This window comes from Struthio camelus, chromosome 2 (assembly GCF_040807025.1).
Source record: "Struthio camelus isolate bStrCam1 chromosome 2, bStrCam1.hap1, whole genome shotgun sequence".
NCBI lineage: Eukaryota > Metazoa > Chordata > Aves > Struthioniformes > Struthionidae > Struthio > Struthio camelus.
In genome coordinates, this window is record NC_090943.1 from 105,739,450 (window position 1) to 105,763,487 (window position 24,038).

General features: G+C 38.2%; 1 protein-coding gene across 3 annotated transcripts in view; it reads right to left on the reverse strand.

Moving 5' to 3' along the window:
* GMDS (GDP-mannose 4,6-dehydratase) overlaps window positions 1-24,038 on the reverse strand; it is a 428,741-nt gene that overhangs the window by 349,383 nt on the left and 55,320 nt on the right. For all 3 annotated transcript variants that reach the window (XM_068931997.1, XM_068931999.1, XM_068931998.1), the window contains 3 exons: window positions 13,039-13,083; window positions 8,302-8,389; window positions 3,671-3,780 (listed from right to left, as the gene is read on the reverse strand). In XM_068931997.1, coding sequence (XP_068788098.1) covers window positions 3,671-3,780; window positions 8,302-8,389; window positions 13,039-13,083 — 243 coding nt within the window. The remainder of the gene's footprint in view (window positions 1-3,670; window positions 3,781-8,301; window positions 8,390-13,038; window positions 13,084-24,038) is intronic.

The following is a 24,038-nucleotide window of genomic DNA, read 5'->3' on the forward strand; positions in this document are numbered from 1 at the left end:
TTAAAATTCATTCGTGTATACTCCAAGCACATATGTGTCTACGATGATCTAAAACTAAACAGAAGAATCTTAATTTCTACTAAACTAAAGAACAAGAGAAGAAACCCTTACACATCTCGTGAAATAAAAAAAAACAAAAAAAACCCTTTTCTTTAAGCATATATTGACTTTTTAAAATGTAGTACATGCAAAATAATATGTTACTCTTCAATAATATGTCCATGTTGCATATATAAGGAACATCTACCACAGAAAGGTCAGCCTACCATTTTCATATCTCATAAAATGTATGTGCTGTAACAATTTTGGCAACAAATGCCAACAGTCAGTGGCTGCAGTCCAGTACATGTTAACCCCTAAAACCCAATGCGCTTTAAGGATGTGAAATTGAGCAGCTGTGGCCATGTGCACTACAGTCAAATTGGACGATGCTTTTTAATGCATGTCTGCTATGATTACAACCACCATACAACTGGAGACATTTCTTCAGTTCCATGCTTAACTGCTCAGTGCAACAATTTCAAATGATGAAACCTAGAGATCTTTTATTAATGTTACACTACCTTTTGCTTCAGGAATTTCTCAAAACATTTACCAGTATCCCCAGTTTAACACAAATCAAAACAAAAATCTTATAGCACAGTCACCGCTGATGGGATTGCTTGCCGGGGGGGGGGGAGGGGGGGGGAGCGGCGGCGGCGCAAAAGGAATAGTTGCACACATAGGGAAGTGGATATGTACTTCCTGAAACACTGTGATAGAAGGGGCATTTATATCATTTGAGCCAACTTAGTATTTGGATAATTGATTTCCAAGGCATTTAACAGAAAGAGGGATATGAGTACAGTTTTGCCTAACAGAATTTAGACTAAGCCATCTGCATGCTACCTATACTTAACAGTCTGTTAGTGTTGAGAATCAATATACTCTAAACAATTACTCCCACGAAGCCTAATTAAATGAAAACAAATCATGGTTAGCACTGAGGATTCCCAAACCACCAAAAGCCAAAGCAGCAGGACATACAAAGACTGGATAGAGAACATGAGGCTAGACTATTTATTTAATAGCTATAAAGTGAATGTGCTACTGTTTTCTGAACACCCAATGGGGAAGTTACAGTATGATAGCTAATCCCCATTCCTCATCAAAACAGACAGGAATGCACACTGGATAATTTGTTCCGACTGATGACATCATTCTGCTAAGTTTACTGTTTTTAATAACACGTAAGTTTCAGTCTTCTCTCACTTTCTCCCATGTACAAGATCAGATCAGCCTCTCAGTGACCTACTTTATGAGTCAGAATCCTCACTATTTATGATTCAGAAAAACGTCTTCTCTGACAGTATTTCCCAGACTACTGTGGGTTCATTCCAAGAACCAATTTCATCTTCATTGGTTTCCTACAGGAAACCAGACCAACTTCCTATTATTTTATTTTCCTTACTTTCAGCATGGCTCACAAAACTAACTGGAAGTGAGAGTGATAGAAAACTTTATTCTGCATAAACACAAGCCAACATAAACACCACCAAAAACTACTGAAGACGTCACCGGTTCAGAGTGACCAGAATGTGAAACAAGCTAAGATTAGAAGCCGTCTTCCCTCCTTCCCCCAACATGGTGTGCACAGTCAGAAATGGTAACTTTACATAAAGTTTAGCAGCAAGAACTGTTCGGTTCTCACTCCAGCAGGTGGCCAACTCCTACCCCCTATTCTAACATTGAGAGTTGTTTGAAAATGGTAAGCATTGGTGGATCAGTTTTAAGTCTGACAGATACCATAGTCAAGTCCTCCAATCATCTCAGACAATGGATTTGGAATGCCCAAGTTCTTCCCCTAACTGGGGCAAAAGTAGTATTAGTCGGTATGCTAGGAAGCACAATAAGCCGACCCCTGAAGCAACCCTGTCTCGCCTTCACCTAGGTCCAGTAGGACTCATTAGCACTGCCTAAGTATTGGTCCTGCTGCATTCAGGCTGGCTTCTAAAAGAGCCATTCTGATGTCTCCACACTGTGCTTCAAGGCATTTTAGACTTCCAAAAGCCAAGACCCGGTGCCAGATCTGAAATGGCTCTAAAAGTTCATGCAGGGAGACACTTGATTACACTCTTTCCCAGAGTCCATGGCAGTGTGATGCAGACACAGTTACTGTCACAGCATCACCACCACCACCACCCCTTCGCTCCTTCCCAGCGCTGTGATTTGAACTGTCGGCAGCTGCAGCAGCCACATGGGGATAACTTGGGTCTAAAAGGTTAGTATAAACCCTATGGGACTCGAGCTGATTCCATGCGGATTGGTAGATACTGGATCAAGACGCAAAGTGCAGGAACACCCAACATTGTACTGCAAATACCTGGTAAGGTTTGCTGGCTTCAGTGCCATTCTGCACAGCAGCAGCTAAATCACTTCTGAACCAGACCTGTCTTGTTCTTACAGTGCTACACCTAAGTTAATAAAACCAACCAGCTGTTATGTGTAGCACAGACAGCAAGCTGGACAACTCAACCATGAATAATTCTTTCAAAACAATTTAAAACCAAGATTATTCTTGTTTCCCTTCCATATTCTGCTGTCCTTCTTGTCAATAACTGCATTCTTTCAGCATGGTTTGTTCTCGATGGGTTTAGAAATAAGGTTTATGGTTTGATAGCAGCAACACGTGGCTTTTTGTAAGAGGGCTGACTTACAAAACTAAAGCCAAACTGATTTTCACAAGGCTTAAGCTCTTCAATGCACCTTCAATTCTCACCTCAAGAGAAGCTAGGGAATGTTACCATTTAGGAATACTTTCACGTTGCACACAGTAAGGACAGGGCATACGGCTGATCCGTCTTCTACTTTAACCACAATTTGCTACTTGCCCATCAATTTTAGTTTGTAAGTATGAAGAGGAGTAAAAATGAGTTTTTTTACAGAGTAAATGGAGTTCACCTGTTAAATGAGCTTTTCTGTGTTTGGAAAGCACTGCAGTTTAACATCTATGCAATGTGAATTCAACTTTTTTGCTCTACTGTTTACATTCTTTCCTTACAATACGGCAGTTTTGCCAGGATCAGGTTACTCATCTTCATCAAGTCTTTTTTGTTTCAGCTTCTATAAACTGGTTTTCCAAACAGAAAAAAAAAAAGAAAGAAAAGAAAAACTAATACTACAAGTAATAGGGAAGCTGTCTTCTCCATTTATAGGTTAATCTTTCAAAGAATACTACCTGTATAAAAAATAGTACAGGTGAAGCCTTTCTGGAAATGACACACTCAGATACACATCTGCTCCATGGCAACGCAAATGGAAATAATGTGGTTCTAAGCCCTGTTTGGTCCAACAACTTCACATCACTCCTCCGCTAGGGGAAGAGGTACAGCACATTCTGCACAATTGTTTCAAACAGTGGAAAAATTAAATTTCAAAAGCTGAGGATCTTGTTGGTAGTGACAATTTAACCTCATCTAAAACAATTCTAACATCTACTTACATACTCAGTATCAAAATGTATGCAGTAATTCAGCACCACAACAAATAAAATTATTTTGATTTAAGGTAGTGTCTACCTGTTAGAACTAGCAGTTGATAAAATGGCTAAAAGTGCTGCAGGATAAAATTATCAGAGCAGTAAACCACAACCAAAGCACATTCACAACTCTCAGAGCTGGAAGCTACTCACCTTGACATGGCTCTGAGCTCCCAGGTTGTATATCTCAGTGGGTTTGACTTCATTAATGATCTTCACCAGGCAGGTGCTGTCCGTGAGATCACCATAGTGCAGCTTCATGTCTTCAGAGTTTAAGAACATACTGTTAATACACTCTAGTCCCAAAACAACCTAGCATTCTTGGTCAAGATCCTATTCCAGATTTAAAATCCAAACAAGCATTTGCTGGGAAAAGTTAAGAGAACAGTGAGTAAGCAAGGCTTGTTTGTTTTTTCCCTCTTCAAACACAATATAGTTTTCTCTGTGGGAGTAACAAGTACCATTTCAGATTTTCTTTCTACAGATCTGATTTACCTGGCAACATTTATATAATTTGCCAATCATTTACACTTCATTAAGCCAGGTTATATAAATTAAATCAATGCCATATATATAATCTCAGCCACCAAGTATTATTTTAGTTCCGTTTTCCAACCTTTCATTCACCAACATTTTCAATAATGTGAGCATACATTTGACAGCTTTCTGCTCCTTTCTGAAAAGAGGATGCACACGCTTAAGTTCCTCACTGCGAGTAATTTCACAACGTGACTAGCAAAGAATACTAAAAATGCCTAAGGTATCTATGAGCAGAACATTTAGATTTAGATAATGTTACCCCATGACTTGCTGTGTTTGTTACAATAGTTTTCCATTTTAATGATATAGGTACACACTAGAAAGGGAAGAGTAATTTCAGAGAAGAATTGTAACTGGCAGTGAAATATGCGCCATGACATTACACACAAATTTCAAATGTGGTTAGATACATCAGTCATGCAGCTGTTATATCCTTTTCTGATTGAGTTAGTTTCTAACTGGTATGTAAGAAAGGAGGTAAGAGCATGAGGCCAGCTCCTGTTAGACTTAACACGCATGCCACAATGGCTTATCAACTTGTCCTTGGTTTCAGACTCTACCCTGTCAAGAATTTATTCCGAAAGTGAAATTCACTCTAATAAACAGGCCTCATTTTCCTCTTACTTTAAAAACAATACCACCACCACACAGCTGTTCATACAGCTGTTCAATAATAAAAACATTCTTTTTAAAAAGCTTGTTATAAATATTGATAAATTAGCTGTTTACATTCAGATGCCATATTTACACAGATCTTTATTTGATGCTTTTGATCTTAATAAATTTATGTTTGCAGTGCATTATCTACAAAAAAATATTCCAACTCCAGTGCAGTTTCGCACTCCTCCAATTTGACAAACAAGGATGGTCACTTTTTTGGGCTGTATCTTCCACAGATTTAATCAATTTGCAAATTTTTTTTTAATCTCCAAATCAATAAATGTGAGGTTTATTACTAGAGACTACAAAATGAATATGCAGTACATTTTAAAAACAGTGTTCAGAGATGTGCATGTTTTGTTTTGACATTAACTGGCTTTTTATTTAGTTTCTACAAACAAGTAACAGATCTCTCACAATTCTCAGATGTTGAGCTTTCCACAGTTCAAAATCAGGCGCATGGGACTCATGATAAAATGACAGCCCACCAGGTCTTCAGCATATTCCTGACAACTTTTTAGGCAATGTGGATGCAAAAACAGGACAGTTCTGAAGAGATTTAAGTACCTAGGCGAGGCTAGGGCTAACGGACAAGGGAATGCTAATGCTTTTAGAGATCTCTGGTTGAAATTTGGGGCAGCTTATGACCCTTTTTGTACATACACATCAATTATCCATGCCGTGGGCTGCCTGCATTCCTGCAGTGCATTCTGTACAGACTGTGCCAGACCAACACTAAGTCTCCACTTGCAGGGAATGCAACTGTCCTGCTTCTAAAGTGAAATTCAATATATGAAACTAGTTTTGCCTGTGGGCCAAAGCATGCGTGAGATCCCATATGGTTAGAGGACAAAGAGGTTTGAATATTGGTGTTAACCTGTAATCCTCAAAACAGTTGGAGTTCGGATTACCTAGAGGGCTGCTGCATCTTTCTTGCAACACTGTCAACAGAGACCACTAGCAGGCACAGATCATTCAGTTTCTTTAGTGGCAGTTGCCACTTCATTCAGGACAACTCTGTGGGCCGCTGGCAACAGGGAAAATCAAAGTGCACTGCCCTTTCTGCACCAGAAAAGAAAACCTCCCCTGGGGAACAGGAATCTTTTCTGCTGCTTAATTCCTTTCGGTGTTAAATGAAATCTCCATGACTGCTGAGCCAGCCCTTGGGAGAGCAGAATGCTCCAGAGTGGAGGACGCTATTACAAGAGGAGGCCCAGGCAGTTCTCTAAGCAGCCTTTGGGTCTGAAAGAGCAGCGAATTACTCTCCAGGCTAAACAGCAGCCGAGCAGGAAGGAGATGCCACAGCCTGGCTCCCTCTTCCTACACCAGCAAACTCCAGCTCTGCCACCATCCTCAAATCAAAAACATTCTCAGAGCTTTCCAAGGGTGCCCTGAGCTGCAATGAGGGGAGCCTCAGAGATGCTCTCTCATAATTTACCTAAATTTAAAGCTCTCAGAGTGCCCACTTTGGTCTGCCATTGTCTTCAAAGCTTCTTATCCAAATAGCAGGGCACGAGGCAGCATTGTTTATTTTCTGAATTGCGAAAAAGAAGTCTTTCAAGAATAACAGGTTAAGTGGAAAGACTTACTAGAAATGGGTTTATTTCGTGCAAAGATTTATAAGCATAGATCAAATGCCAAAACCTTCGGGCAAGCACTGATTGATATTAATAAAATCATCCAACCTGAAAGCCTTCTTAGCAAGTAGTAGCTGGAGGACTTGCTTCAGGGAACACTATAACTTTGTTTTCTTTACTTGATGCCATTTTTACTAAAAGAGATCTACTGTTTATGAAACCTCCTCCTTGCAACATGTAATCAGTTCCTCATGGGAAGAACACATAGGGCAAGCAAAAATTTAGAGTTTTTTTCACATCACTATTGCTTCTTTACTTCCTCCAGTACTGCCTGGAAACCCATTGTTTCAAAACAGTTGCCATGGAACAGCCTTTCCTGAGATTCCAAGTCCAATTTCTCCTCCTTCAATTCATATGGTTACATTCCTCAGTTAAAGGAAAATGAGATAAGAAATGGCATAAAATATCTAAGGTCTGCTTTCTTTTACCTTTCTTCCACCCCTTTTGTTAAATATTTCTATTTTTATTATAATAGACTATCTTCTCAAATCACTTTCACATGCACAAGAAGGCTCTCGTGAAGAATAACTTCCTATTTTATTTCTTTGCTTCATTTTACCTTGTGAACAATGAATTTAAGTCATAGGAAACACATTGCTTACATTGTGCTTGATGGCAACACCATGTTCAGTGTTCTTCATGAAGATATCACATTCATTTTTTTGCCTCTCTCAATAAGGTACTTTTACTAGCAGTGTCCAGTAAATAGCAACTATTCACAGAGAGCCTTGCAAATGCCACTGAAGTACTGTCAAACATTAAACATTAAAAAAATGAAGACCAAATAAATTGTAACATGCAATTAGATGTTGATAACATTGGTTCTGTTTAACCATGGTAGAAAGCAGACTTCAAAAGACATGAGATTTGTTTATGGCATGGAGATATTTAATGATGACAATGCCTTTTCTCTACAAAATATGCATAGCGTGAAGAACTGTATATTCATTAAAATGAACAGCACATTTTGAGTAGTAACTTCCAGGAATGCAGAAATTCAGAAGGTCCAAACACTCATTTCTTCCCGTTATCAGCAAGAATTGATCACTTCTTATTCATGCTGTCATGCGAGCTGTTAAAGCTTCAAAAAAGCATCTTACCCCTCCTAAAAGGCTCACAGAATCACTAAAAAGGTGGCTGGGCAAAGAAGATGAAGAAACGAATGCAATTTCTGGATACATACAAGTTATCCTGGAGTCAGAAGAGTCTTTCTTCTCAGAAAAGCTGATCATAACATATCAAGTGTAGTTTTCTTATTGTGGAGTATTTTCTACTGTGTAAATAGGACTGGTTCCACTGGGAGGAATACAGCAAAATTTCTGTTGTTTCTGTTTGTTATGCAAGTGTGGCCCAGAAACTATGAAGAGCAGGCCACAAAAATCAAACAAAAGGAAACCAAACATGCAATGAAAAATAATTTTTTCACTAATAGCATAAAATCTCATGTCCATGTAAAAGCCTATTCAACAGCATCAAGAATGAACACATTGGTTAAAAAAAGGAGATGTTTAAGAGAACTGTCTCAAAAAGCTATTCTTCAAGCGGCTTATTGCAGGTCCAGCCACTTTCTAATTGCTGCTACTCACCTATTTGTGTGAACACTATGTCAGCATTTTTACACAATAGAAAATGCCTCTCTGTGCCCCTTCCATATTCTCCCCTCTTGATAATTCTCACGGACAAAAATATACACGCTTTGTGTCACATTTTCATCAGAGAAAAATCGTCAATTCTTTTCATTCTAAGCTAGAGCAGCTAACATCAGAGAAAAGCAAAGCTCAGCTAGGAAATTGCAGCTGTATAGCCAATCCCAAATCAAGGGCAGCCTTAAAATGACTGCTGGTTGGTACAATTTAGGTAAAGGAAGCTGATTGTGGGAGTCCCTTCCTCCACCACCAAACAAACCACACACTCTAAGAAATCTGAAATATAAAAACAAATTCTTACTTCCTTCAGTGTGAGCCTGTGGGTTCTTATAGAGATGTTCAATCCGGCCTGTATTAAAAGAACTAGATCGACGAACGATTCCATGGACCTGTGGATTAAACATGGAAAAAGATCAAAGGAAATGGTAAACTAAAAGAAAAAGGGAAATGCTTATCACCTCTTCTTTCAAATACATATGCCTAACCCTTATATCAAGTAATCAGTTTGTCTCCATTCCTGAACTAAAGGCAGACAGTTATCAAAATCCTAACATAATATTCCAAAATGAGCTCTGATGTTGCTGTGTTTGTCTCAGTACCCTTGAACTGTCTCACCTTCCCCCTTGTTGACACACCTCTAGCAGCCCGAGCATCTCGCGCAAGACAGAGAACACACTGAACTGCTCTACAGCACTATCTTCTTGTGAGGGAAACTTGCCAATGCTGCTGCAGTGTGGGAAGCAGTACGTGGAGGCCATGGTAACCACTTCTAGTTGGAGGAGCCTTTCTGGAGCCAAAGGAGATGACCACAGAAAAAAAAGCAGTGGCAGGAGATGGGACTAAGGAAAGGACAGGGGAAACGGGTGAGAAGAGAAGAAAAAGTCAAGGGGAAAGAAAGCAGAAGCAGTAGGGCCTAAATATATTTTTAAAAACAGCTCTTACTTGCTATCTGTTCTTCCAACACACCAGAAAGAACAGTCAGTCCTATTTTTTGAACCTCATGAGTCAGTTTTCTGAGATGGGTTATGAGACACACGGGCAAGTTTAAGGCAGAAATGCAGGCTGGGAATTTCCTTTAACCAGCAATAATAAATAAGTGAAAAATAAAAAAAAAAAACAGTTCTGACTAACATTAAAGAAAAGCCTGTTTGCATCTAACACATTAGAGAAATTGTTTGAACACTGAACCCATTTCCTCCTTATGTAAGATAGCCCCATACCTGCTGCCAAAACTTATGTTAGTTTAGGTCAGCAGCAGCAGAAATATTGCTTGCACAAGTGGAATCAAACTTCAGCACTTGACTCTGCCCTTCACTTCTCCCTGCCCTTTATTTCTGAAAGAGACCCCTTACTATATGATGCATCCTACACTCACTTGGGTTGGACCATCACCTTGGTCTCTCACTTCATGTTAACTTGACCCTGTAAGCATACTACTGGCATGAACAGAATTTTTAAAAAGCACAGTATAATAAGACATGCCGAAAATACATTTTCCCCCATTTCGAGTCTGAAACTTAACTGAGTAAAAAGATATGCACAACCTCAGAGTGAGACCAGTTTGTTACATTATGAAAGACCTTTTGGTGGCAAGCTCTGTAATTATAGCACAATATTTTCATCTTTTAAGATCTGCATGTTAAATTCACGACACCTACTTTCCTACATAAAATCTCTTTACCATCCAACTACTCAATATGCTCACACAAGATATCTTGTTCTAGAATCCAAGAGCTAACCTTTTCTCAATGGAACAACATTTTGCATTTTGAGGCTCAACAGGTAACCCTCAGAAATGTGGCTCCAAAAAAAAATTCCTTCCATTAAGCAATATATTTATGAAGTTTCAATTAAAAGTTGCCTAGTAAGAATCCCCATCAAAATAATTATTTATCAAATATGTGGATAACTTATTTTTATAGGGACATAGAGGTTACAGTGAAATGCTTTCAAAAAAGACACCTCCATAATAACTTTGGTTTTGCACAGGATGTTGGAAATTCTTTGATTAGTTACCTGAACATCTGTTTTGCTGAGCAAAAATTAGACTTTGCAATTTTAAAAAAGTATTCGAAAGGAAGTTAACTGAAGTGCTCCACAACTATTCTAGCAAAATTAAATATTTTGGCTTACAGTCCTGATGAGAGACTTCTTGAGCTCTCCATTACCTAACTTAGAATTCAGTCATGCTGAAATTCAAGTTCACACAAACCATTGACCAAGAAGTCAAATTTTGCCAGCTCAAAGCTTGATGAAAGATTGTGCATGCCTGAGTTTTGTGTCAGCTGAATGACTGTGATATTGACCAATGAGATGTGTTAAATGCAATCACCCCAGGACTTCAAATACTTTCAGCAAATAAACAAATCCAGAGAGCCTCTTGCATTCAGTGATAACCAGAAAACTTTCAAACCCAGCTCTTATTGTTTCCCCCCCACACTCCTTTTTCTGGTATGCATACACAAGAGAAAGAAAACCTGCCAAACGCTTAATCCATGACAGCAATATTACTGTAAGAACTGATGAAAGATGCCTTTGTCTGCACGGGACAGGGGAAATGCAAACTTTATGACAAGTCAAAATGTGTGCAAACTGGTTAATCCAGTTAAGAATGCAAGATCAGTAGATTTTTCTTAATAGGGCTTGATCTTTCTTTAGATAGTCTGAAATTAAAAAAAAAAAAAGTCTTAACTGGTTTTCTGGTGAGTTGAAAGATGCTGTCCATAAACAGCAGAGAAACCTCAAATTAAACAAATGTTGGTTTATGAGCTTTCCAGACCGAAATTCACAATCTATTTTACTGGAAATGGATTGAACTTTATCAGAAAAAAAGATGGTATGTCTGTCATACCCTTGTATCAAAACATTCTCTGCTCGTTTACTAGTTTTTGAAACGCAAGGGTATCTACTGCTGTCTAGAAGCCCTACATCTCTGCTATTCCTTTCTGAATAAGCATGATATATCAATATCAACTTCAAAGTCAAGAGAAACCACAGGGAGACTCTGTCTCAAGGAGACATCTCAGCCTAGGAGAATCACACTGCACAAACTTGCCCAGCACCTGAGTTTGGGAGGACAAATTGCATCGGATATATTCAGGCATCTCATGGGGCCAGCAGGAATGTTTAGGCCACAATGCAAGCTAGACACAGATGCACATATAAAAAAGTATCACTGAAGTAAGTCCACACTACAGTTCACATGCTACATATGCTGTAGTGCTTGGATTTTGGGGGCTACATTAGTAAGGCACGTATTTTAAAGACTGAACACTACGGTTAAAATAGAATGAGCTGAGATGAAGGAAAGATGACATTCTGTCTCATCCCTTTTCTCTACCTCCACTAGGATTCAATCAAAACCTTCAGTTGTTGTAGTTACAAGAACTCAGTTCCATTACAGCTAAATAAAAATACCATTTTGTGTGTTAAGTAACATTCAGCACCACTGCAATATTCAATCTGTCATTATTCAAATTTCCACCCAGTTATTTGGGAAGAAAAAAAAAAGAAAAAAGAAATCAATAAACTTGTATCATGCAAAACTACAGTTTACAACTGAAAAGAAGATTTGCCTTGTGAAGTGGTAGTTAGTCCAATTCAGTGATTTCAGTCTTAAACATGTTTTTTCCCCTGTTACAAATACCTGACAAACATACACGCTTTTTGTGCAAACTTCCATAAATTACTATACATAGATTATCGTATTTACTCTGCTATTCAGTTAATGAGGAACAGAGACCTCTAAATAAGTAGGAACGTAGGAAAGAATTCCAACAAACATATGGAGAAGCGAGGAAAAGAAAGGAAAAAAAATAACTTCTGCCCAATTATTGAAATCTTTCTACTGTGGAGAGGGTCATATTTCAATTTAGTTTCAGTTAGCAGCTCCCAACTGCAGACTACGAAAGAGCATGTGCTGTAAAGCAGCAGAAGCAATGAAAATGACACCTTTCTTCCCCAAATGGAACGGAGAAATAGTACAAATAAGCAATTCACAACATCCAAAACCCACACCAAGAAGCAAATCAATCAACAAAGCAGTAGAATACATGCAATAATCAAGGAAAGAGATTAACCATATGCAAAAGGATGAAAAACGTAGATTGTCTAAGAAAAGAGATTTGTTACTTAGCTATGCAGTAGTTACAACAGTGGTAGTAAAAGCCCACATTAGAATTATTAACTTTTACCAAAAATCCAGAAAATACTGCACTGTGAAGAAAATTATGTGACCATCCCCGTCCTCCCCCTTTCTTCCAAGATTATACCTATTGGAAGGTATAATCTTCCATGACTGAGCAGGCAAACACTCTCAGATACACACCCAAAATGATTCAAAACCACCAAATCGTACCATAGTAATTTTATTGTTGAATTGGCAGGCAGAAAAAAAAAGAAAAAAGTTTTGCTTGGGAGAGTTATGCAGCAGGAAGCAAGGAGTCTGACCCCCTCTTACTTTAAAGAAAAGGTAAATAAGACTCATATGTAAAGGAAGAATATAATTAATCTAAGAGAAGGAGTGGGAAGCACCACTCCTATAAGTAAAAATGTTTACAAAGAAACCAGAATGGTTCTTAGAAAACAAACTCTTGTTTCAATTTTCAGCATGAGTCTGACATGGATTAGCAAGATTTTTATTGCCAAAGTACAACTGCCAACACAAAAGGGCCTTCAGTGTGAGTAAGAATCTCTTGTTCTTCCACCTCCCCTTCATGTGGTACATTGCATCATAAATTATTCCCTAATTCTTTACAGTTTTGGCTTACACAGGTTATTGCTTATCTAAGTTGGCGGGAAACATGCAAAGCAGCTATACCCTGAGGAGTAGAGGGAACCCACCAGTGGACATTAGATGATAAATAGTACAATAAGCTGGCGTGATTACAGGCCATGTTGCACATTCTTCTCTGGAGTTTTGATTTGTTATCTAGGGTTGAGTGGAAAACATACACAGAGAAGGACAGGAGCAAAGGAAGCTAGAGTTGCGGCATCCAAATGATTCCATCAGCCTGCAGTCAGTCACCGAGTCACTCACCTCATAGCCTTTTTCCAGTAGGAACTCAGCCAAGTACGATCCATCCTGGGAAGAGAAAGATACAGGAAAATGTCAGAAACACAGTAATGGACCTGGGAGGTTTTTGCACATGCTCCGATTTCGCCAGATCTAATTAGAGACCTAACCTGAAATATTATAGACAGATTTTGGTTAATTTTAGATTATATTTGGTTAATCTTAGATTATATTTAAGACAACTCATTTTCAACTGGTAAGTTCAAACGCTGGTTGAGAACTCCTGCCCCTTGAATCCCTTCCCAATTTCCATTTTAAAATGTTTAGTGACATCTTTCCAAAATATCTTAAACATAATGATTGATTTTGAACTCTTTTGGAGATATGGAAGGAAAAATAAATTTCGTAAGCTTAGCATATAGGTTTGTACGGTAGTGTGTCAAGCTCACTTCTCTCTTACATACATTCCTTCCATAAGCATTCTAAAGACAGCAATAACTCTGCTTGCTTGATCACTTAAATTTTTCAAAAGTCTCCCTAGCATGTCTTATTTTTATACAACAAAATACAGGTTATAAAAGAGTCACTTTCACAGTTTATGTACTATTGAGGGTTGAGGGTTTGTTTTTTCTTTTGAAATGTTCTCAAACTCAAATTATTAAACTCCTAAAAAGCAAATACTTCAAAACCCATGCTAGTACCAGTTACCTGAAATAAAATAAGTTTCCTGTGCTAATCGCTATTGCCAGGATTACTAAATAAAAATAAGCTATGTTATCGTTACAGAGTTCTACACACCATCACAAATTCAGCAAAATTGACCCCTTTGGAACACGCACAAAACCATGCTGTGAAAATTAAGAGATTATCTATGCCCAAAGAGTCTCTCTCTTTCCACTGACTTTTTGAACCAACTGTACTCTTAAACACGTGAGAGTATTCCACAGCCAATTGACTTGCCCTAGAAAAAAACATTAAAAACACAGAATGCCACTTCTACTCACATGCTTAACGTATATTACATGGATACGCCTTGACATGATCACGGCCAAAGACCTTTAGGTGTAAAACTGGACACACACCTCTTTGGTGCTCTTTTGAAAGACCTCTTTTTCTCTGTTTCCAAAGAAAAAACTATTTCTCCTCAGATTAAATGCACTTTTCCTGTCTCACAGACAGCCCAAGGAGAATAAACTAGTGAAGTAAGAAATTTGAGATGCACTAGGAGGCTCTAAAACAGCAGGACTACCAGTGGAGAGTGCTTATGATATTGATGCTAAAGACATTCATAAATCTATGAAGAATGACAGGGCGCAGTACACGATGGACGTCTGCCGTACATTTATGCCACACATCTCAAACTCCAGCAGCTTTAATGACTTCAGAGCATAAATATGTTTCATAACGTCTTATACAGTTTATGTGAGCATGCAACACAGAAAGTCTCCACATACACATACTTCTTCCACTACATGTATGATACACGTGCTCACATAGCTTTTCAGTGCCCATAACCAGACAGCAGTCAGATTACAATACTTGTTAATTTGGCATATGACAAGCCATGTGTGGCATGCCACCAAAGGAATCATTGGAACAGTATGTGGTTCCATACACAGAAGGAAAAAATATTCACAAAAAATATGCAATAGAAACTCTGGAGAAACATTGCAGGGATAGAAAACCTGCAATTTACTTTTCCTTTTCTTTAATAAATCCCCTAGGATTTAGCAGATGTAGAGTAGGGGGAAGAAAGCTCCATATTTTGCCTTGGTTGCACAGTCCATAAAAAACAAAAATGGAGGTGAAAGTGGGAGACCCAGAGAGTGTAAAGGAGATGAAAAAAAGAAAGGCTGTGATTATTTCAAAAGTTGATGCAAAACAGACCTGACTGGGATTGAACCCTGTCAATAAGGTCTTGTTCTTCTCACCCAGGCCATTTCTCAAACTTTCCAACCACACTGGAACATTTTGAACCAGCAGTGGCATTTGCTTCCTCTGCACTTCCTTTCCAGGTCTATCAAGTGATAGGGCACGGCTTTACAATGAGTGGGAAACAGGCAGCAAGTGCGAATGCTACTGGTTTCTGGCTCTAGCACAGCACAGCTGATTTACTGTCTGGTAATCTCACACAATGCAGATTGATGTGGTCTTGCACTAAGATACACTATCACAAAGAGCCCTAAAGTTTCACATTGCACTTCCTTTTCAGTAGAGCAGCTGTCAATGAGCATGGCAACCGGAACAGTGATTAAAATGTCATAACAGTTTGCAACTTGTTGTGGATAGCACAGTTTCAATCTTTTCTTAATAAGCATAAGGAATAAAGAATATTCAGGAAGCTCTCTTAAAAGATTTATACCTTATGCATAGGACACTGTATTATGCATATAAATTCTCTTATCAAAGCTATCAGTTCTGGTTTATACGACAAACAGAACTTTCAAGGAATCATTAACTGAAAAACAGGAAAGGAATATTAAAGGACATAGGTATTTACCATTAAAGCTCAATTTTCCTTTGGATTAGTAGTTTTTGTTTGGAGTCATGTGCTCCCAATCATATCCATCCCTAGCATGCATCTGAGTAGGAACGGATCAACATGAAAAGCATGCATCTGAATCATCAAGTAAACTTTTGAGGGGGATGGGGGGGAGAGAAAACGTCTTCCAAGTAATACTTACAGTGATCTTAATCTTATTTCCCCGAATGTTTCAACTAGAGATTATTGATCCAAATCCAATCCTTCTCAATACAGCATAAAAAGAGTTTCTAGGAAACTTTGCCATCCTATCTCTATACTGTGGTTGCAAATGTCTCTTGATGCCTATCCACTTGGGGTTCTTTGTTTCAGACACAGAGGTTTAACAGAGAAAACACATCACTTCTGGGAGCTTTTGGCACCAGTATCTGAGCCACATCAGGTGGCATAAATACATCTACCCAGCTCAGCACCAACTTAGGTGGCTGCGGCACATTCAACCAACAGGCCATTAGTATGCCCAGAGCCCGCTCTGGTCAGAGAGACAGCTATAGGTACTCTCCAGACAAAGAAAACCACAAAAGCTAAGAGACATACACACACACAAACACATATATGTACCTTTTAAAATTTTATGCATATATAGATATATATAATATGCCTTTTAAAATATTATTATATATAAAAATAAAAAAGATTATGGAGTGTTTGGTTACTTTGTTCCCTCTCCTGAGCAATTTGCTATTCTACTTATTTTAGAAGCATCGCCATGTTTGAGGGCTTACTTTCACTAAACTGCCCTACTATTATTCTTCCGAGATTCTGCTGACTGTTATAAAATGAAGATAGGGAAGTGTAGCTTCTACAAATCTACGGCTAAAGCATTCACTTCAATAAAAGAAAATAGGCTACAGTCTTTAAATAGCATCATAATGAGACCTTACTCTGCACAGATATACCAGATCATCCTGCATGATCAAAACAGCTTAACAAAGCTAATCAAATAAACCACTGCAGTTAAAATAGTTCCCCATCAGCACATTGTGACATGTCAGGCTTGAAGAATCACTTCACTATCTTCAGCCAAATAGTAGTTTGAAAGCATACACAAAGAACGACACTTCAGCTGGCTTCCAATACACAGCAACTTTAGTTTCCAACTGTAGTTTCCTTACATGTCTGTAAAATTCCCAGACAAAAGAAAACAGTCATATAAACTAGTGAGACAACTTTAAGATGCAATATTTTATATTTAATATAGCTGTTAATGTCAGGAACTTCAATAAGCCTTGACACACTATCAAAGAAAACCTTTTCCAACAGAGTGAAAGAAGTGAGACAAACAAGAGTTAGACAGTGCCATGCCACAAACATCTAGGGAAAAAAGTTCATAAAGTTCGGCTTGATCTATGAGCAAAGAATATGGTAATCTATATAGAAAAGAAAAATGAAAATAAGCAGAATTAAATAGTGTGCTTGCCAATCCAAGCCACCTTCATTTTGCACTGTTCTGTTCAAGGGAAACTCCATTTATGTCAATGGATTTATTTTAGGCTTATATTGATAAAAGAAAATTCAGAGAAGGCCACAAGAACAACCCCCAAACGCAGGACATCCTCCTCCTCTTCCTTTAACAGGACTAGTTAACAACAACATCCTTCCATAGACATCTTTGATCCAAGAACTGGATTGTGTGTCCTATCTGAACACGCATTTTCTACCAATTCTCCAAAGTTCCTCTCTACTAAAACGTAGGAGCTGAAGAAAGCTCTAGCTGGGTCAACAAACAGATGGAGGAGAGAGGCCAGGAGGAGGAGGAATAGAGTTTTATTATTACTCTTATCTTTCCTAGAATTACAGGGGAAAGCACACAGATTTCCCAGAAGGAGAAAAGGAATTAAAAACCTAATACAAATGATGCAAATATATTGTAATTGTAACACAGAAAGAGGAGAAAGGGTTCCCTTGACAGGAAAAAAAAGTATAAAGTTTTAGAAAAAAAAAATCCTCACGGTACTGTGTAGAAAGTGACATTCCTCACAAACACCCAGTTTTAGGAACTCCCCAATCCACAAAGAGGATTAGGAGAAATCCTGCTGCAAAATCTCTAGAGAAACTGGCTGCCAACAGCCCCGCACTCCAGTTGTTTCTGATGATCTTGAGGAAAGGAGCGAGCAGCCCTCTCAACACCGCTCTTTCTTGCAGCCTCTCTCCCACTGCCCCCTTCTGCACCCGCTCGCCTTGTGATCTCACCGACAGTCAAGGTGCACTTACTGCCATCACTGCTTTAATCCTCTACCTCCACAAAAGGCTCTTAAAATTCAGATAAGACTTTACCTCTAAACTTTACAGGGGGCAGGGATTCAACTTGCATTGAACTGCAACAAAAACCCTGCTGACTTTAAATGGAGCTGGACCACTGCTCTCCATCTCCTTTTCACAGCCAGACCTTCACCACACCCCTAGCACGGCTTATAATCTATGAGATTCTAGTCGCTCACTCCTACCACCCTACATTTCCTTCCCGCTTGCTAAAAGATGGAGCCTAGCTTAAGGCCGCAGGAAAAGTTATCTTGTCGCCAATGCCAGAGAGACCAGTGTTAACGCTTCCTATGGGAGATGGCTGCACAGGAGTGCCCTCACCACTTGAGCCCCCCACTACAACCGCAAACCCGACTCCAAACCCCATGACACTCAAAGAGCATTACTTTACTGCATAAACAGCTAGCAAGCGAGTCTGACTACTTTACATATACCCCTATATCTACTTTCTCATTCCTCATGTCTGCCCATTTGCAAGCAGATTGCCAGTAAAGCCTGACAATGTAAAATGCAACACAGCCCCAGATGCACTGTTTGAAGGAGGTGTTAGCTTTTTTTTTTTTTAAGGTGGATACGTATGACAAAATATTTCTCCATTCACAATATGCTCACAGTTATGCTCTCTATTTCTCCACAGTGGCCATGTTTCACAGATGCCAAGCTGTCAGATTTCACTATTCATTTAGAAGACTGTCACAGTTTTCACACATAAAATGAAAGATTGAAGTTGGCTACACTTATAAAATTAAGAGCGAGTAAGGCTAGTGCTCTGCCCTTCGGAATACAACTACAAAGGTGAGTTCATGGCAGTTCAAAATATAGACGGTGTCAATTAGTAAAGTTATTTTTAACACTCCTAAACTCCTTTTGAACTATAAACTATAACTGTGCCCTGGAAAGTTACATTTTGATAGGTTTAATCAATCTATTTGGGGAAAGGAAAGTGGAGAGAAACAGGCATACATGTTCAACCATAAGACATGTTTTTTATTTCTTAAATAAAGGGAACGTTCCGTAACACCACCACCAACAGTGCACTAAAATCATGATCCTTAGCCTGGTTTGAAGGAATAATATATATTCCATTAAAATGTATAGAGTTGGTGCCACTAGTAGCCTTTCACAATAAATAGTTGCTTCATCAAGTTTTAAAGTTTTGCACAGCTATTAGTTAACGTTATTTCAGTAACTGATTAACCTGCAGCATGGTGGCATATCCTTCGCAGCAGGAAATGTATTCTACTACTCTAATGCACCATCTAAATGATTTTAATAACAATAAATAATAATAAGTATTCATATATTTGTAGCCTGCCAAAGCAGCTCTCTTTCAAAAAAATCTGCAAGACTAATACAGTGTAATGTTATTTTTGCTGAAAAATGCATACTTTTAATCATTTCCAATGATTTATAGAGGAAATAGGTATTTTTTGTAGCTACTATAAACAGAACAGAGCTGCACTTTGTCTCAAGTCTTCACAGCAATATTTGAGGTAAAGCATTAAAGTGCTCATAAAAAAAAACCCTCTCCATACAGAAAAAAAGGAAGAATTATGAACTCTGAAGTATTTAACTGATTTATTAAAGCTGCTACTTTTCAAATGCAGCAGTTATTTTGTTATTCAGATTTGTATTCTGGCCAAGAAAGAATACGAAAACAAGTGTCCTATTGTTCATCCCGTCAAAAGAAAAAGTCAAATGGCAGTAAATGTAAAAAAACCAACAAAACAAAAACCCCAACTTTCTTTGTTTTAAATTATTCCTTACTTAACTGAAAGTTTTTGTAATGGGTTAACTAAAGTACAACAAGAATATTGAACAGGAGGGAAAGTTATCATTGCTAACAGCAACAAAAACTTTCTAATTACATTACTCTCCTTTTTCAATTAAGATTTGTTTAAAAGTAATGAAAAAGTGGAGTTGCTTTGGAAAAGTGAATCATCATGTTATTTCCTAGTCAGACCCTATTTGACATCGCACACCGTTCCACTGATGAACTGTTAAGTTATACTAAGAACTGTAACTGCAGTTATATACTACAGCAATGACTTTTTTCTTCCTTCCTCCCATTTCAGTTATCTTTATCCAAAACAATGTTATTCACAGCATCAATATTTATAATTATTGTACTGTAAACCTGAGCATAGCCACTCTAAAAAAGAAAAAAGAAAACCCACCATTCTAAAGCTAATACGAACAGAAGAAATTTGTGTAAATAAAATCTGCTCCTAAGCATTAGGAGAGGCAACCAATTAAGAGTTTAGGCTTAACTTACGCCAACAGCAGTAAGGTATGTCAGTGCAATGCTGCTGGAATATTTTTGCTGAAAAATATTAAACCTTCGGTCTAAATCATCTGATATTCTACAATATCAAACAGCTTGCAGTTATCACATGAAAAACAACATCTCAGTTTGCAACTGAGTTATACCATCAAACTGAGTATGGTAAAGTTTTTTCCCCGATGGCAGGAGCCTGTGACAATCACTGTGTTATTTCAGGATGTGCTTACCACAACTTTCCCAGGGAAGACAGTCAGGTTGCTTAACAGTTTTTGAGGAGAAAAAAAAAAAAGCCCCCTCCCCCAAATTCTCAAGCTGCACGCTCAAACATGCAGATACTCAAAGTAACTACTAGTTTGCAAATGCATCCAAAAAACCATTTCTATATAGAGGAAAAGGAATCAGTATCGAGGCCTTTCAAAGTTAAAAGAACAATCCTTTTCTGAATGTATATTATAAACCATAATATGTGAGTTATTTTCCCTTAGTTATGAATGTCTGCAGTCTATTAATATATAATAAACCAGTTACGAACTCTAAGTTTGAGAGAAATCTAGCTATAATTTTCTGTCTGACTAGTGAAACCACAGGGATCATAAGAATGTGTCAAACAGCTCTGTAAACACGGAAATGCAAATCATGTGAACAACAGTGCACAAGACAATTAAAACCACTACTTAGTGTTTGTAATGAGAAAACCGTAGCAGTTTTAACAGCCACAAGGTAATTGTTTTGTCCGTCCCTACTACTTCTTACTTTCGAAAAGCTGCTGGTATCCTTTTCCAAAATAGGTATCATCAGTTCCAATCAGCAGCGGCCGTGAGCTTTCGGACCTGGCTGTCCTACGGTACTTGGACTAATCCATCAGCCCGTTCCATGACAAACACTGCTGCAGTGGGCTCAGGGGCAAACTTGCAATGAGCAACAAATGCAAACTGCTACTAGCAGCAAATACTGCTCAGTGGAAACCCAAACAAGCAGGCCTAGTTGCACAGAATGAAGAAACCACCAGTAAACACAAGACTGAGCTTTAGGACACATTCTCAACAAGTTTTCTGAAATTTGATGTCATGTTTTGAAAGCAAATTCAGATTTGTTGCAGTAACAGAAAAACTATAAAGCCTAGAAACAGTTTTGGAAGAAATCTGGTGTCCGTTATTTTTAAAACAGAGAAGGAATTTTGTAATACTGACACCAGGAGGCAAAAACAAAATCTTATTGTGCTCTCCTTACTTTTAACATCCTATAGAGGAAAATAAAAGCAAAGCAGTGACTTTGCTAACTGGAGAGACCATCTGAACATAATGACCATAGGTCCACATGCATCCTACCAGGAGAGCTAAGGATCCACCTCATTCCCGTACAGTACTATCTACATTTTTCTCTGCAGTGGCCAACTGTGGCTGCCTCTGAGGTTATATACTTTCACTGCAGTACTGCCAATTGCTCCCTCTGATATTCAGCGGGCTTTTTACTACTGGTGCTTACCACCCGAGCTCATGCAACTTTCTATGCTTAGCCCGAACCATTCTGTACCCTAACAGGGTGCAAAGGCACCCTGTTTTACTTGAGCAAAACTTGAGCAAAAACATCACATTCGTTACCTTTGTTTGCATGCAATCAAAAATTAATGAGGGAGATCTAAATGAGTGCACAGGGAGATAAAAAGGTTTTGAATTCAATTTTCGATACTCAGCTTTAAATATGCATACAGACATGTGGCCTGAAATATGACCTACTTAGAGAAACACATTGAAAAAACAGAGGAAACCATGTTCCATTTGTAATGGAGAAGCAATGCACTGTAAGCCAACTTCAGTTTTCATAAATTTTTGCACGGTTATAAATTTGAAAATGTACTAGGAGATGCTCTGGATTGGTATTTCAGAACTTTCACAGCTTTTAGTCTTGTAATACTTGCTCGGGCAAAGGGAAAGCACTAATCTTATACATAGCACTAGGCTGGTACAAGCAACAAACTCAGGGATGGTACTACTAGAGCAATGACATGGTGTGCAAGTCAGGGGAGCAACCACCTTGTTTCACTGGCATTTGAATGCCTGAGACCAGACAGCTTGTGTTACAACTGGTCACCCACTCCGTCAGGTATTGCCTCTTCCGATCAGCATATTAGAAGCCCAGTTTTTGCTCATCCTACATCTACTGAGGCACAAATACATTTTCAGACGCTCGTTCCAATTCTGCAATTCCTTCTCCTCATTTCAAGTCTCTCAAACTTTTCAATCTTCAGAAATATAGGTCTTTAAAAGGTGGCCCCCAACACTATCCCTGGTTTGAACAAAGAGGGATCATGAGAGGCACAAGCCTGAGTGTGATCTTTTTCCCAGAGCTCCAGGAAGCTCAGATTTCTCCTTATGCCAAGAAGAAATAATGTAAAAATCAAATACCTTATCTACCCTACCAGCAATTCTAGTTTACTAAGCTTTTTGATACTTTCACAATGGGAATAAAATAAACAAAAATTATAGGAATCTTATGAAGAAGACTTCTCCAAAAGCCTTCCAAAAAGTTGTCCTCACATAATAAAACCTACTGACAGGAATTTTCAGATCTGGAAAAATGATTAATAAAATCAAAGAAACATTACAGTCTATACTAGGTTTGAATGTAATGCTTTTAACCAGTTTTTCAAAGTCAACACTCACTAGAATTCCATGTTTGCGACACATTTTCATTGTGCCTGGATGAACCTTCACACTCTGTGAAATGTTTTTGAGCAATAGAGTAAATATGCATTAGAAGTATTTTTATAGTCTAGGATTTTTATGGTATGCGTTCTATAGTGCAGTCATAAATAAATGAAACATCTGACTCCGCTAATTCTTGATTTGGTTAAATTTTTTAATGTATTTTTGGTTAAACTCATCAAAAATTACCAATGAATAGAACTACTAATTCAGACAGTACAAGCCTTTTCCGGTAAGCAATAACAACTGCTAGTGAAGATGCTTAACAACACAGTAAATGTACTAATGTTTATTAAATATGGATTGATTGAAAATCAGACATTAGACCTGATATTTGTATTCCACGTGGCCACTCTTGTTAATCAAGCACTCAGATTCCACATGTACTGAACTTCCCGGTGGCAAGAAGCCAAGCAGGATAGGAATTATCTAGGAGATAGACTGCAAATGGATTCAATGTTTTTCCAGAGAGGTTGAAAAAGGTCATCCTTATATTTACAGATACTGTACAAGGCCTTGCGTACCCAACTTCATAGCTTTCCCTTGTCAGTTTAGGAAGGGGGAAAAGGGGGAGAGAGAGAGAAAAAAAAAAGTTTCATTAATTGCCAAGGTTCTTGCTAAGAGGAACTAGAAAAGGAAAGTGAGTAATCAAGTTCATTTGTTTATCCTATCTGCCAAGAACAGGCTTTGGAATAGACAACTACCACAAAATGGATAGCAAAACGTTTTCCTTTAATTCATAATACATTAAAAATTGCCTATAATCTGCATTAGCAATAGCTATATTTGAACACTGTACAAAGGGTTATCAGAAGCATTATTTTAGCTACCTAATTTTCAGTTGCTTCGTGAGTAGCTTCCTAATTAAGATGAGGACAGAGCTATTCCAAGGTAAAGCAACTGTATAGTTAAAACGTTTCTACATCAGTTTTCTTCCAATGAACTACTATGCAATTTTGCACAGGTCCCTGAAAACAGAAGACCTATTTACAGCTTTTACAAAGAAGTCTTTAAGAAGCAACAAAACAAATTAAAGAGCTTTTCACAAACATTTCTTACTTTAACTTCTTTTATTTGCTGTTCAACAAAACCAGAAACTAGTTAAATTTAACTCACTTTACAAGCCCTGGAGAGTCTGAGTACATAGGACACATTTTAGTCATTTTTGTCTGTATTCATAGTAATTTCCTCTAATCTCATGGTTTCTTAGTAGTTATTTCGAATTGCTTTG